The sequence below is a fragment of the Cyprinodon tularosa genome, unplaced genomic scaffold (assembly GCF_016077235.1).
Source record: "Cyprinodon tularosa strain WSP-4 unplaced genomic scaffold, ASM1607723v1 ctg140, whole genome shotgun sequence".
Lineage (NCBI taxonomy): Eukaryota > Metazoa > Chordata > Actinopteri > Cyprinodontiformes > Cyprinodontidae > Cyprinodon > Cyprinodon tularosa.
Window position 1 is genome coordinate 1,353,037 of NW_024038221.1, and position 16,794 is coordinate 1,369,830.

General features: G+C 38.0%; 1 protein-coding gene across 3 annotated transcripts in view; it reads left to right on the plus strand.

Annotated features, from left to right (window-relative positions):
* Positions 1 to 1,155: 1,155 nt before the first annotated feature.
* lepr (leptin receptor) overlaps positions 1,156 to 16,794 on the plus strand; it is a 64,691-nt gene continuing 49,052 nt past the window's right edge. Inside the window, exons 1-3 of one of the 3 annotated variants that reach the window (XM_038278386.1) lie at positions 1,158 to 1,293; positions 2,641 to 2,743; positions 2,864 to 2,972. Coding sequence is in view for 1 of the 3 variants with exons in the window: in XM_038278384.1 (XP_038134312.1) it covers positions 2,781 to 2,863 (83 nt within the window). In the remaining 2 variants the exon portion in view is untranslated. Of the gene's footprint in view, positions 1,294 to 2,640; positions 2,973 to 16,794 lie in introns of all 3 variants that reach the window. The other 2 variants (XM_038278384.1, XM_038278387.1) reach the window with 2 other exon arrangements.

Below are 16,794 nucleotides of genomic sequence, written 5' to 3' on the forward strand. Positions count from 1 at the left end.
AAATCTGTGATCTGCCAGCACTCAAATTAAGCTCTGCCTCCGCCTAGCCCTCAGCCTCTGGACCCTCAAGGTTCCCCCCCTCAGCTGCTCAGTTCAACTCAAGAACAGGTACTGGGTTAGACACGTTAAACCAAACATGACAGTATGGAACCATTGGTGTTTTTGTACCTGGATGGTGTTCCAACCACCCCAGGTTGATATAAAAACAAAATATCAGAAGATTGCCAGTTACTGATTGGGTTAGAGGTTGCATCACAAGTTGCTTACCCTAACCTACTATATCCTCCTACCAACGGCCATTTGCCACAGACAACTGGGGGGTTTGAGCTAACACAGAACTGATCCAGGTTCTATATTATATATAAACATATATATGAGGCTGGAAACTAAAGGATCCACCTCCCATTCTTATTTTAGAAACTATAGAAACCATCATTAAATCTGCAGTCCATAAGCATACTGCTCTTTTAGGAACATAGGTACCAATCAGATCACTGATACACCTCTTGTTTTTAATTTTTTTAGGGTTTTATATATTAGAGAAGAGGAAGTTCAAATTACCTTATTAATTGAACAGGGACCCACTTAAGAAAATCAAAAACAGGAGCCTTATGATATTTTCTTTTCCTTTTTACCAAGATGTCATCAGAGATGTCCACTAATGGGTTTGTCAGTGGTGCAGGGAATGGGTACACCACTCATGTGCAGGGGCTTCGGTCCTAAATGTGGCCGCATGTTTTTCCCCTCTCCCAAATCCAACCTTCTGTCTGCATAGAAAATAATAGAATAGTGGCCCTAATACCAAAGTTGTGTTATATACAGTTGTTTGCACGGCCTGTTGAAGTCAGGTACATTTCTGCTTAAAATGACTTAAAAATTACAAGTATAGCTCCTTTCTGTGAGAGGAACACTGTGAGAGAAGTTGAAGGTCAAATCTAAGCTAGGCAAGATTTTTTTCAGTAATACCTCCTCAGTAACAATCTATATGGACCCTGAGTAATGCATGGCTCTCCCCCAACAGAGAGCGATGTCCATTCCATCTATGAAATCAACAAGAACTCACCAGTGGTTCAGAGCAAACACATGCCCTGCGTGTAGGGTGTGTATTCTAACACCAAATGAAAAATAGACCCTAATGCCCAGAGTGAAAACAACCCTACAAAAACCGCTCAGCTTTTGCCTCTTCAAAATGATCACCACAGATCTTCAGTTTCAAACATCCAAAATGTTATTAGGGGGATAACTTGTTTTTCCATGTCAGACTTCAGCAGTTCAGCACACCTGAGGCAGTTGGTGAGCACTTTTCATTCCTCATTTCTGGAAAGCAATATATCATAGTTAAGATGTCATTAAAACTTGGATCTCTTTCAAATTTTAGGGTTTAAAGAATGTTTACTGTTTTAGCTCCAGGGCTTGAGAGTTTGACTCAGAGATTTATTCAGTTTCACCTTTGTTTCACTGCATTCTTCTGAATTACTGTACAAATTTACAAATAACAGAAATGATAGAAATATTGTTTTATCTCTTAGTAAATTAAAAAGAAAGAGGTAATGTGGTGGTCCAGTTATTAAAACTCAGTGCACCTGCTTACAATATATGGACAAATTGGCCTGGTGGAAAGTAAAAGGAAAGTAAACTGAGAAAGTAAACTGCCTATGACTGTTTACAGGAAATCCTACCTCTGAAAACTAGATTTATCTCCTCATATTAATCCTGATACACTGAAGAATGAACAATGTTTTTTTTTTAATACATTTAGTCATGAGAGGAAGGCACTGTACACATAGCCTCATTAGTATTAGTTTTCCAAGGTACTGTATTTTACATCATAAAGAGTGTCTAGTTCTACTTGCAAATGAATGTGTGGCGCTGGGCTGCTTACTCAGGTATCTCCTGTTGCATCTGTAATACTGTCAAAATCTTGTCATTATATCATTTGGCTGAAGTACGTCTTCCACTTTCCATTTGAATGTGAACAGACCCATCAGGCAGCAACTCAGGGAGCTTTGTACCCTTGTTTTATAACTGAGCTACTTTCTAGCAGTTTTGAGACTGCAATCACTGGAAATGCTGGTTTAAACACTGCACTTGAGCTGGTGTAACATGCTTCTCAGGACCCTGCCCATAAGCATTTTGTGCAGCAGAAAAATCCATTCCCATGATGTGTGTGATTCTTAGAGTCAATAGAAGCAAAAAAGAAGCAGGGGTAGTTTGCATACCTTTCTGTAAAATATGTTTTACTCTCTTTTTAGTGTCTCAGCTAAGCCATTTGGCTGAGCATAGCTTGGGCTTGAGTGAGTAGGCTGATAACAGTTCTAACTAGCGCCGAGGAGCTCTGAGATTAATATACTGTAGGTGTAACAAAGAATTAGGGGGAACAAAAGGTATCTCTGAACCCTCACACTGGATTGGCCATGGAGGTCACCTGGGGGGTGTTAATGGTTGTTGGTAGGTGAGAAGTGAATCTTCTTGGTTTTGTTCCTAATAGATCTTTGTAAGTAGGTGAAAGTTTACATATGTCTAAGACCAGCTCCTCTATTGAGAGATGTTTTTTCCAGGTTAACAAAGATGGCTTCCTTAACCACCTTTCTTCCTTGGCCAGAATGTGGATGTTATTGTTCTCAAACGATTGTCCTTTAGCTTTCAGGTGTAGGTGAACAGCTGCGTCCTGTCCTCAGGAGTTGGCCCTCGTGTGTTGAGCCATGTGCCTGTGTAGCGGTTGCTTGGTCTCTCAAATGCACAGGTCTGTGCACTCTTCACTACACTGGACGCCATAAACCATGTTGTCAGCCTTGTTTCTGAGAGACTCCAGCAACATATGGAATGATGATGCTCCTCCTCCCGTTTTCTTCCCTCTGAGCAGGTATCTTCTTGTTGGTTAAAAAACAAAAAACAAAGCTCATCTGGGATAACTAAAGTTCTTCAGGGCAGTCGTGATATGTTCCTGATATTTCATCTTCCCTCTGTTGATGGTAAGAATGGTTTCTGCTCATTTCTGGAGGGTTCGGAAGCCTAGTTTGTTATCCAGTGGGTAGTCTCTTCAATTATATAAATATTCTAGTTTTCCAATGCAATAAAAAGACATTACAACAATTTAAGCAATAAGAATTTCAGGTGGAAGAAACACTTTTCAAAATAAATCTTTTTATTTATTTGTGTTAGGAGCGTCGAAGATGCACTTGAGGTGCCGGACCTTAATGTGTACAAGCTTCAAAAATGAAACAGCAGACGCGTTTTTGCTGCTTCTATCACGAGTGGTCTGAATGTAGCATTAGGCTAAAGGCTTATAGATGGAACAGCAAAGAACCACTGAGGTGTAAGTCTGCTCATCAAACCATTTTTTGTGATAAGGGTTAATAAAGGGCAATTTTTAAGATATTTTCAGCAAAAAAAACTTGCATTACAGTAGGTCTCTTTATAACAATGGACGTTTATATAGTAGTCCATTGTGTTACTCTACAAAGTTATGAAAAGTGAGAAAGTTCAAAGTGTAAAATAAGTTTTCCAAGAGACTGTAAATCCTTGCCAAGGCAGATGTGATATCTTCTTTCTGGAGTGACTTTGAAATGCAATTGATTTCAAAAGTACTTGAAGAGTAACAATTAAGCCTTACAGGTCCAGCTCAATGTCTTTAAAAGTATATATAATGGTGGAACAAAAATCTTCCTCTTCATCACACTAAGTCACTCTACATTCTCAGTCTTTGTTTCTAACTCTTCTATTTTTCATTAACTTTCTATTGTGTGGAATTTTCTCTAAGTTTTGGTTCTATATTGTTGGTTTTGATAGATGAAAGATACAACCACAGGATGAATAATTTATTTTGATTCTTTTTGCTGCACACATCCTTGGACTGAATACTTATGAAAGTCAGGATTGAAGACAGCAGTTTTGTGATTTTGTAAGATTTGCTCTGACATTTAAGCAGCTGCAGGGACTCACAGCTGTTTCCATTGCTGGAAATTTTGTTTCTGTTGTCTCAGATACTTTGTTTGATTTTATGTCTGTCACATTTTAAAGGACTCTGTCTGCTAATTCTACGTATTCGGTGTACATTCAGATGGCCTTCATTTTCAGACGGAATTATTTTAGGCTTTGTCAGAAAACATTGTCTAAATAGAATTCAGACACCTTTTAGACAGGCCTGATACAAACACATTTCAGCTTTCACTGATAGTCTTCCCTGAGTCACTCAGCAACTTCACTGAATTTTTAATTAGTTTTATCTTTTTAATTCTATGTTGGGGCAAACACAGTAGTCAGGATCTTTTTTCCCCTTGCAGTGTATGTTATAGAATGGCTTATTTGAATATTATCTGCATGTTGTCAAATTAAGCTCATATGTGATAATAAAGGGCTGGCTACATCTAGCCCTAGCAATATCAGGACTAATGTTTACAACGTCCTTTTCTGATGCTTTTTGTTCTCCTGTTGGGGTTATGTGACCTTTGGTGCTTATAATGTAAATTTCTTACTCCCATTTCATCTTTGTGCCACTTAAAGCCCAATTTATCTTTCCTATTCATGACAAAAAGTGCAAATTACAAATTCTTGGTCATAAGATGTTGATCAGACGTGTACTTAATATAATTTTGCAGAGAACTATACCCTCAGTTTTATACTTGAATGATTGGCCACAATTATTTTGTTTTGTTTAACCTTTAAATCCATCCAGTAGTTATCACTTTTTCTGAGTTATGAGCTTAAAGACAGAGCATGACACAGTTTATTTCAGACCATGCATTTGAAATATTACTTATCTATATTGCTACATAAGTGTTCAAGAAAGAAAGGAAGGACCCAATTTTTAGGTTTCAAATGAAGCAATTTTTCTTCTTCTATTTTTTTTAAATATATGTTTAATAAGTTTTCAAAGTGAAACATACAAAAAACTCCCACACCCGGGTCTAAGGGTCTATGAAAAATATGCTCTTACCATTACAACAATAGTAGTAATACAAAAAAAGAAAAAGAAAAAAAGCCTTCAATGACAGAGGGAAAGAGAGGAGAGAAACGAGGAAACGAGCCAGACAAATTATCTAAGTAACGGTTACACTGCACTGATTACCATTTACACTTTAGGATAGTACTACATATCTATGAAGGCACAGGTGGCATACTAAGAAACTGAGCGGCTGTCGGGGTCAGTCTTAGACTGAGAAATATGGTCCAGAACTGGCTGCCAGATACTACAGAACTTATTAGTGGAGCCCTTGTCAGTTTTCCACAATCTTAATATTACTTTCTTAGCTATCACCATTCCATAAACCACAGTCGTTTTTTTTTATAGAAATGCTGCAGTTCAGTGAGGGAGAGTGTCCAAACAATGCAATTTGGGGGTCCGGAATAAATGTGCATTTATACACTTCAGAAAACCATTTAAAACTGTAACACCAATATTGGAAGAGCTTGGGGCATGACCAGAACAGATGAGTCAAGGAGCCATCGGCAGAATATTGATGGGAATATTCTGTGCAATTTTGTTTTTGAATAGTGGAGTCTGTGAAATACCTTGAACTGAATTAACTGGTGCTTTACATTAATAGTGCATGACCGAATTCTCCCAAGGCCCTCCGCCCAGATCTTACTCCCAATCTGTAAGCCCAGCTCCTCCTCCCATGCAGCCCTCAGAGAGTCTGTGGCAAAATTCCCTCTGCAAATATGCAAACAAAGCTTGAAATTATTATTTTTTTTTTTTATTCTGGGGAGCCCAACAGCATTCTGCCTAACTTATTTTCTTCTGGGAGAGATACGAAGTTCGGGATGTTAATTTGAACGTAATTTCTAATTTGCAGATATCCGAAAAAATCTGTGCCCGGAAGAGAGAAGCGGTTGCTCAGCATTGCAAAAGAAGCAAACTTTTTGTTGATGGCCTTTTAGCCTCGAATTTTAAAATAATAAATCCGATAGTGATGGGGGGAAAGCATGATTGCGGTAAATTGGGGTGTGAACTGAGGTATTCGGTAGGTCACAATGTACCTTCATCTGTTTCCATATCTTTAAATAGTTTAAAACAATCAAATTATTTACTCCACTATTTCTGGGGGAAATTGGTGCTGAGAAAAGAGGTGCCTGAGGAGAACTGTTTCCAACAGTGTTTCTTTCGAGTGATTTATAAAAGGCCCTTGTTAAAAAAATTGGTAGGCTCTGAAAAAGGTACAAAAATTAAGGCAGACACCATTTTAATGGCATTTATGCGGCCCATCTTTGAGAGTGTTCTCCATTTTTTGAAGCAAATTTTCTAAGAGAGAAAAAATAACCAAATAATGGAGGGTCAAAGTCAGCCTTAATAGTTCAAAGTTTGCAGAGAATGACTGAATCACTTGAGTCAATGAACCCAAACAGGCAACAAAATGCAGAGAAGACACATTAGTGGAGGGATGACTCAAACACTAAGCAGTTAGGGCAATATGACAGAAAATATGTCTAAAAAAGAAAAGTAATCTGGCGTAGTCAATATTAGATAAACGAAAATATCAGTTATTTCACCTGCTGGGGATTCCAACCTACAGAGATGACGTAGGGAGACATTAAAGCCCAGATGACTAAAACCCAGAGTTGTGAGCAATAAAGTATGTCTTGCAGCTTTGATATTCAAGCTGCTTTGGGGGTTGTAAAGGCAAAATTAAAACATCCACAATCTCAAATAGATCAGTAGAGAGCTGTGGGTGGTACATTTATCTGTGGGTAAATTGTTAGTTGTTAGTCACCTTAAAAGAAAACCAGACAGTTGTGTTTTTAAACCCTATAGACTTGCTCCTTTTAATCATATTTCCCCGTCAGTCATGTTGTATCCATTTCAAATTCTTTGTTTTCCTGTTGGTATAGCACATAAAACAGCCAACAGAGGAGATTTCGATATTTTTAGGCCAAACAAACTGCTGCTTTGTTCCGGGATTTGATGTCAAGGTTGTGTCATTCCTCACACTGCATTAACACTAGAAAGCCCAGAGATATGAGAATTTTCGTCAGCCTCCAGTCCCCCCAACAGTACTTCCCAACCCATGAATCCCTTTTCAGATGTAAATGCCCCACTAGCTCTGTCATTGGAGAGCCATTCCAGCCCCTTCAGATTTGGCTTTAGCTCAAGCCTCTCTTTAGTGTTTTACCTGAGAGCAGGGGGGGAAAAAAATCATATTTGTAATTAATTATAACGAGATCTACGTCATCAGTGTCACCAACACCAGAATGATTTCACACAGCTGAGCCACCAGCGCAGCGATCGGACGATAACTGATCTGTATGACAATAGCTGCATGAGCTGGAATTCTGCAGAGAGGGAAAGCAAGAATATTTATACAATAATGACTATCTGCCCTATTTACTACCGGGCAAATATCACTCAAGTATATTTCCTAAGCAGAGAGACAGCATCGTCTCTACAAATTCTACAAAACAGACAACTCTCCGCAACCACAGCAAGGCAGACAGTAAGCTACAACCGTAGTTTACTCAAAACGAGTGTCCTATCGCACTGGGAGAATTACATTGGACCCTATGCAGAGCTTGCTCCTGCAAGTTGCAAAACCATAAAAATAATCAGAGAGAAATATTCAAATGTGTCACCAAGGAGAGGTGGATTATTATCAAATTATTTCAAGTGTATCTCATATCATGTCTTTAATATCACATTTATTGGATTGGAAAATAATACTTTTTTTTTTTTTAGGAATTTCCCAAAGTCTAAATGACAAATAGCAGCTCTATTTTGCTATTAGAATAAGTATAAAATGAGCAATGAGTACACTATAGATCATTGTAGTGTACTGTTCTTTTCTTTTAAAAAAAAAAGGTATCTTTTTTCTTCTTGACTCTGAACATTATTCTCAGATAACCTAAAAACCATGATTTCATTACATTAGTTAATTATTAGAAATAAGGATTTTTGGAGACTCAAACTCCAACAAACAGAAAGGAAAAGAGCAAAAAAAAAAAAAAAGAAATATCTTATAAACCCTTTCCCTTTAAAATGTAGCTGTAAAGATGATTTGGAACTCCAATATAAACATATAATCAGATTTTCAATTACTTGGCTGTCTTAGCTGAAAGGGGACACGTCAGGTTTAACACAATAAAAGCTGGTGACGCACAAGTCATGCACTGTGTCACCTCAGTATTTTTTCTTTTTCCTCAAGCACGATTCCTTGAAAATTCCTTATGTGTTTGCTGATCATGAAAAAAAGATGATATTTCTTTAATAGTCCTCCTTGTTTCTCAGAGGAAACGATACAATCTGCTTCGTGTTAAATATGACAGAGAGGCTGAATGTGTCTGACTGTGTGTGGAAGTAAGTAAAGCAGTGGTGGGCACCGAACCCGTGGGGAAGTGTGGGGTTTTATTAGTCAGTCAATCAGGCTGTTGTATAACAGCTGACGTATTGCAGTGTACATGTTGAAAGCTGATGTCTATGATGTAAAAAAAACAATCAAATAAAAAACATGATAAAGGAATTGGGGCTGCAAGGCAGAAAAAGGAGTAACAAGATGACAGAAATGATCTCATACCCCTGATTGGCAGTTCCTTCGGTCTGTGAATCTTCCAGGATTCCCAGCCAGATGTTATCCTTTGAAATCTGGAGAAATTATCATTTCCAAAATGACAGAAATTCAAAAAACAAAACCTACTTCTTTTAATTTTCTAGACCGGTGTTTATTCCAGCTCATGAGTGCTACAAATAATACAAGTCATTACCTGTGATAACTGTGTTTACTGTGGATAAGGGCTGCTCCTTGTGATTACAAACTTTCATAGACACATTATGGGGCCATATTTTTTAGTGTGGTTTCATTTTATTATAAACCCCCTTACACATTTTCTAGCTTGATTGCGGCATGTACTGTAAAACTCCTCTTACATAGGTGTTTGATTAGAGGTCATCCAACTCAGCGATGTTGGTAATCCTCTGCAGTATGATTACCAGCCTGTAAATCTCTAGGTCACTATACTTGTCTTTATAGAGAAAAAAAAATATTGTTTGGCCTTTTTTGTAATGTAGTGTGCAATATGTATTTCCAACTCAGTTCTTCCATGTGTAATCGTTGTTTTAAACTTGTTTGATGCTCAGGCAGGTTTATCAGGAATTCGAAAACAAGTATTGTTATGTTCGGAACTTATGTACAATTTTACTCCCCACCAAACTCCTATTTGAAATAATAGATATGTGCTACATATAAATAAGTCTCTGTATTTGGATTGCTGGATGGAGAAGGAAATTTGATCTATACAACATTTTCTAAACCATAACGGAGGTTGGCAGTGCTATGAGGATTTTTGCTTACTGTATCATTTAAACTGCTCCTATCCTCAGTTTAACAATGTCATAAACTCTAATCCGGCCGCAAATATGTGCTGCGCAATATTCCTGAGGGCTTTGCATACAACATCCGGAATAAACTTCCGGTCCTGACAGTGCAGGAGACCCCATTTTGCAGGTCTGCAACAAAGGGTCCTGAAAGTGCAGATCTGCAGCCAGACTCTCTTCAGACTTCTACCTGTCTGCTTTAACATTGTAAGAAAGCAAGTCTAAAAAGAAATTTAAAGTGTGGGTTGTAGTGCAGTCACTGGTTTCCCTCATAACCTTGAGGGAAACCAGTGCGGGGGATGGCATTTCGTAAGGTATGTGTTTACCCAGGCTAACATGCTTAAGGCTAGTTGTTTTGGAATTCTTAACCCAAAGACATACCAGGCTATTCATATTTCACCTTACAGGAGCTGTTATCTAGATATCCTAATATATTACAACCACCTTACAAATGCTATTCAATACTTTTTCCACAACCTCCCTGAGTGACTTAAAGGAAACATTATAGTCCTTAAATGGTTCTTGAGCTTCTTGAACATGCATGCCAAGATCTTTATACTATCCTTTTATCACTTATTTAAAACTTGCATCTCGCAGTCGACTTTTTCTGTAGCCTGTTAATTTGCCCATATCTTCAAATCTGATAAATGTCTCAAACTATCAACTAACCTCAATTCTTCCAATTTTCGCAAAAGTAATTGAATTTTTCATTAGGCTAATTTTCCAAAAATGAGCTTAAACATATATTTATTGAATGCTTTCCTATTTTTGAGAGCACAAGACCACAACACACTGATATTTATGTTTTTAGATGTTAGAGAGATGCTTTTTAATGCATTACAAATATAAGGCCCAATAACATCCATGCATGAAAAAAATAATTAATAAGAGGCGATACCGATGCCAAAATGGATATATCATGCATACAATTTTAATTCCATCCAGGAAAAAAATTGATGTGCTGTATTTTAAATATAGCATAGCGTATTTCTTTTTTTGCAAACTTTGTGGTAAACTTGGAGATATATTTTATTGCATGTTGCATATCCCAGTAAATCTGTTTCACCTTTAAATCTGCAGCTCTCCCTCCTTCTCTCTGCTTAAAAAGATTTATGAACCTATTTACTAATATAATGATGCCAGAAACAACATTTCAAGATATGAAGAAAAAAACATTTTAACCTTAACTGTGAGTCATGGTCCTCTGAAAAACCAATACTTTTTTAACTAGTAAAGAAGAAAAAAACAATGTTTTCTCAAGCTTGCATTATAATAGCAACTTGTTTAAACTTACTGCCATTTTTACCTGAAAAAGCTTGATATGTCTAACGAAAAGATTTTTCGGTGACATCTCTAATTTTTTTCTAACCAACCCGTCTCCTTACTTTTACATAAGCATCTATCGATGTAGCTTCTGGTTAATATTCACTGAGTGCTGCTGTGTGTCTCTCCTCCAACCATGTAACTACTCTCTAAGCAGTGAAACGCGAACACAGATCAGATGTCTCAAAGCGACAGATCCGATGATGTTACAGCACCAGGGTTCTAGCCCCGGTGCTGGAACGAGTGCTCGGTGAGTTTCGACCACATGCTGCGCTGTAGTCGACCAAAATCCCGGACGACTTTGAAATTCCCCAGGACGTTTTTTTAGGTATGAAAAGTAGGACATGTCTGGGAAAAAGAGGATGTCTGGTCACCCTAGAAAAATTATCACTCTGTATCAAAAAATTCCGCATTGTTACATGTCATATTTTAAAAAAGAGAGCAAAGTAGAATGTGCAAAGAAAGGAAATTGTGGTTAGAAAGGAGAGGAAAAAATTCTGTCACTTTTCTCACAAAAGTCTGCAAGAATCACAGTTTTTACACTAAATTTAGAAAAATAAAACTTTTAATCTACTGCTCTACCATTATAATGTTTACATATGTTTACAAATATGTTTTTTTGTCAGTGTATCTATAATTGTATATATTTCCTGACATAATGCTAAATAAACCTGTTAGTACCAGAAAATGTTCTGTGCTGATTAGCCATCAGTTTGAACTGCTTCTGTTTTCTCACCTTTCTGAGAAGGCCTTAGGGCCTTTTTTAGGATTTCACATCTGCAGATTGTTTCCTGAATTCCAGCTCTGAACTGCCGGTCTGTTTCATATTATGGGCATTGGCTGCATTCCAAAAGTGAAAACAAGAAATTACCACACATGAAGTGTCTTTGGAGATGGATACATACTGTAGTAGAATAAAATTTTGATTTGGTAAAACAGTCCCTTTTCTTGTCAGAACGGACCACTTTACATTTTGGTAAATTATCTAACACAGGCAAAATGTTAAAATGTGTTAAAATGTTAAAAATAAAACAGAATTTAGCTTTTATCAGAGCTGTCAAAACTACTCGTATTCTTTCATAAGTAAAAGTGCAGATACCAGTGTACAGAAATGACCTTTGTGAAAGTACAAACTGAACACCTTTACTCAAGTAAAAGTAAAAAGGTCCTGGTTCTACATTGTTTTTTCATAAAATGTTACATTTCTACGCACAAAAATTGGATAATTTTCCCCTTTTGCACATTGTGTTGATAGAGAGAACATAGAGAAAAAAATTGTCTTTTTGTTCTAAATTAAGATTACAGATACAACAATAAAGGCTTAACTTAACAATACAGGCTTAATGCAGAAACCCTCCACGAGAAGCTGAATAATTTTAACAGCTCACATGTTCATCGCTGCATTAAAGCTTAAAATAGCATTAAAATTTAGATAGAAGTTAAGAAATAATCAACATTTAAATGTAAAATCCAGAAGAATGGACAGGGAATGTCTTGCTTCTCAGGACACGATCCATCCTCTGCAATGTTTCCCAGCTGCTTGTCTTCATCCATGTTATTATCAGTGTTTTTCTATAAACAAACTTGGCTCCAAGTTGACAGAACCCTCATGCAGAAACTCAAAAGAGGTAAGGAAAATGTTGCAGGTTCATTTAGATCAAGGGAGAATATAAAGAAGTTCTGTTTGGCAACTCCCTGGGTGCAGTTCACTGAGGAGAAGATTTGGAGGTGAAATGGAAAAATAACGTGATGCAAAAGGAGAAGGTAAAGAGGCCGTAATGGTTGCAGCAAGGAGTAAGCCAGGAGGAGTGAATGAGGTCCTGTAATGAGTTCAGAATGACGCTTCCAGAGGAATTAGTCTGTTAAATGGACAAGAAGAAATCAGGAATGGAGGATATATAGAGATCAGAGAAAGCCAAAAAGGTGTTTTGACCTGGAAGGTTATGACAGGGTTGTGGTTAGAAAGACATCCAGTATGGCACTGAGGACAAATACTGGGACTGCTGAGGTGACATTGAAATGAAAAGCAAAGAAAGAAAAACAGAGAAACTCTGAGGGGCTACGTAACCACATGTGTCAAACTCCCAGCAGTGAGAAACTGGCAGCCAACTCCTTTATACTCTGGGTACTTTAGGTTTATACTCATCACTAGGTGATTAGAAGATGAGTGGCTAGTGTGAGGAAAACATACCTGCAGTGTTGTGTCCATGACGGCCACACAGTGACCTCTGGGGGTGCCAGAAAACTAAGTAAAGCACAACGGACACAAACCCCAGTACCCTGACATTACTAGTCCCTCATTCCAAAGATGTGGCCTTAATAGAAGAGTGGAAAGAAGAATACTATGGGGAACAGAAAGCAGTAAAATGCCATTTGTAGTTTGCCACAAGCCATGGTCGAGAAATAAAAACATATGGAAGGGTGGCTCTGTTGAGATGAGAAACTTGAGAATAGAAAATTAACAAATTTTGCCTGCCCCTGTTGTGATCCGTTTGCCTGACCTGTCTTCGGACTTCCATTGGATTCTGTCTACTAAGGACCTTGGATCCGTGTCCAGACCCCGGCTTGGATTCCCCTTAGGTACGTCTTTGGATCTCTGATCTTCTGGACTGGACTTCTACCTCATCAACACCAGCTTTGGATTCTCCGTCCGCATGCCCCTGCTCTTGCTTGTCTGTTGGCTCCTGCTCATCGGTCTGCTTTGCAGCACCTTTGTCTTTTACTCCCGGAACTCTCTGGGCAGCTTCCGTCGCATATAGTGGAAAATCAGGCAACTGGATTCCACTCCTTCCTCTGGGCTGGGACTTAATTTAAAAACCAGGATAGTGACTCACATGCTCACTATCGTTCCCCATCAGAGTTACGTGGTCACTAACCTGTGTTTCTACCTCCACAGAGATTCCAGTCTTCTAGTCCAAGTTGACGAGCCACACAACCATTAGCAGTTAATAAACGCTTTTTATAAATCACTTCAAGCTGTGTGCCAGAATTCTGGGTCCAACAAGAGTTAATCTCAGAAAGCAGTTTTTGGCGCAGCCTGAAAGAAGAAGCTGGATATAAAACCGATTCTCTTTTCTAAACTTTATTTTTAGACTGATAAGTTAATACTTCACTCCTAATATACAGTCATATATCTTTATTATTTTTAATGTTTAGTAGAAGTAAAATAAAGGCATAGAAAGCTAGCAGGCTGTGGTTGATCACTGAGCTTGGTCCTCCGATGCCGAGCGCCTTGGTCCTGCCTGCCCCGGCGGTGCTCTCTAGAGAGCAGCAGCATTTGCTTCTAGGATACAGTCATATATCCTTGTTATTATTTTCAATGTTAAGTAGAAGAAAAATATGATCAGAGAAAGCTAGCAGGCTACAAACAAAAGCTAACAACCCCACAGCCTGAATATGTAAATCTTTCCACGCAAATAACTGATTCCGACTTTTGATAAAACAAAACCAGTAGAACCTTGTAGTGATATTCTTTGTTGATTTTTGTTTTTCATGTCATTGGCAAAGCGGGTGTTTTTACATGTGTAGAGCTAGCAGGCATACCCAAGTTTGTCCTCGAGGGCTGCTGTCCCGCAGGTTTTAGATTTTATTTTCTGCTTCAGCATAGCATTCTGAAGTTTGCAGTTAAACGATAGCCTGTTAATCAGCAATCAATGAAAGTCAGCTCTGTCAGAGCAGGGAAACCTCTAAAGAAGGGAAGCTGACTGTTTGTTTACTTTTGCGACAAGTGCCCTTAGCGGTGTTGTTTTCGTCAGGGATGATAAAGAAATAAGTTCGTTGACACTCCTTTTTTCATAACGATAACGAAAACAGACGAGCTAAACATGGATCTTTGATGACTAAAACATAACGAGCCATAGGTTTGAGTTTTCATCAACAAGACGAGACAAGACTAAATTAAAAATAAACATCGGTCAGACGTTTAAATTGCATCATTGTGTTTTAATCTGCTAAGCAGTGACACTGCTGGTGCATCTTGATCCTGCTGCCCACCTGCTGCGCAGCGTTGCACATGCTGCAGGAGCACAAATGGATCATGGCAGCAGCAGCGACAGGGTCTGAGAAAATAACCCGGAATGGTCTCGTACTGCGCATTCAACTCTGGCAAATTGTCCATCTTCTGTCTGAGCTAGTGTAGAAATGCGTCTTTGTGTGTGGAGCTCCGATTATGTGCTTCACACTCCACTCTAATGGTTTGCTCTCTGCAATCTGGCTCTTCCATTGCTACTTAATAAACAATGTGGCTAACATCCTCTGCCAAGTGTAAAAAAATAAAAGTTTGTCTAACTATCAATATTTTATTTCTTCCAGCTCACAAGAGGTGATACTAAACAGTCAACTGTCAAAAATATCACTGGCCCCTAGTGGCCAAAAGTTACACAGTGTGCGTGAGATGGGAATTGGTGCTATATAAATAAACAGCATTGAACAGAATTTTTTATGTCCATTATATTTTGTTGCTTCATTAGCAAAGCTGGGGAAAGCAAATTGCTGAATCTTTATATTAGTGGAGTGTTGGCCTAGTGGTTAGAGCAGTGCAATTGTTCTCTGACAGTAGCCGGTTTGATCCCCACAGCCTGCACTCTTGGTTCCCGAGCAAAACCCTTAACCTCACACTGCTCCCAAAGGGAATGGATTAAATTCAGAAAGTAAATTTCCCCATTGTGGGACGCTAAAGGGATTTAAATTTTCACATCTGCAAGTAATGGATCTCAGCGGATTCCTTTTTTCAACAAGTGCATCAGACAAGGGACGCCCAGACCTCAGCCTCTCAGCAGCTTTTTTTGTTTCCTGGAGTTGCTGCAATGTACTGCATGAAAAAAATTATTCCATATTTTGCTGTAGTGAGTCAAAATATAAGTATTTATTCACACCATACAATAAATCTGGATAAATTACATCAAAATTAACATTACTTAACAGAAGAATGACAAATCATTAGTTTACTAGCCTGGAATATAAAATACTTAATGCTGCAAGCAGTCCAGAGATCCTCCACTTGCCCTTCATAGTATGGCCTTTTCATCCTGCTGGCTATCACGCAATCCTGAAACTTGAGCTCCAGAAAAACAACCTGCTCCATGTGAAAACATTAGAACAGTTTGTGCATCATCAACAACACATGTAGGTTTCTGCACCTCTATGATGACAGTAAGCAAGCTTATTAGCTCCATGAGAAGTGTTTTGTTTAATTACTTCGTTTTGCATTTATCATTATATATACAGATCCTAAACCCCAAGAAAGTGATCTTTATAACAAAAACATTTTTTTTAAATTAATACTAAAACAAAATGTTATATTGAGCAATTATAATAAAATGTAATATTTATGTTCCTTTTTATATTTGAATATAATCCATTTATGACATAAAGATTAACCAAAAACTCTAAATGCTGTCTGTGTTTAAGTAAAACAAAGGTGCAAATTTTTACTTAAAAAAGGGGAATGTTAGAATCCCATCCCAACCTTGAAAATACAGAGATGACATCATCCCACAGCGGCGTTGTCCGGCCAGCATGACATCATCCACCCAGCATGTGAGCTCCTCCAAAGTGTGTCTCCCGTCTTGTGCTTTAATTATTCAACTGTCGGCTTCCCCACATCAAGCATTGCACATTCACTTTTATCCTAGACATAGAGAGCTCAGAAGTTCAATTATTTTGATGGAGATTAAAAAGCAGCAAGTGAGCAAGCCAAAAGTGGAAACTTTGCTATTCCCTTTCATGTTTTTACAGGATCTTTTGCTCTTCCATAGAAATTAAAAAGTCACATATTTGTAACAAAATGCCTGAAATACTTTCTAGGACAGTTTAGAATATGTTTATTTGGATAATTGCAAAATTATAAACAGTACAGTACACGTGGCCTCTCTTTTTCTACATCAGAAGAGCATCTCTATCCTCATAGCCTCTTTTGGGTGTTAATTATGAGTATGAATCATGTCGGCACTATGTTTTAAGCTTGGGATATACATATATATATATGTGTGTGTGTGTTTTTAATCTAACCATGATTCATAGTTTAAACTGTGTCTGTTACAATATGCTTCTTGGCCTGTATGACAGTTTGATACAGTTTGTGGCTGACAGCTTTATTGACATTATGAATAATCCACATATGTAGATTATTAATTTTGTGAAGGTAGTTGATAAGGTGCATTAGATCAAAG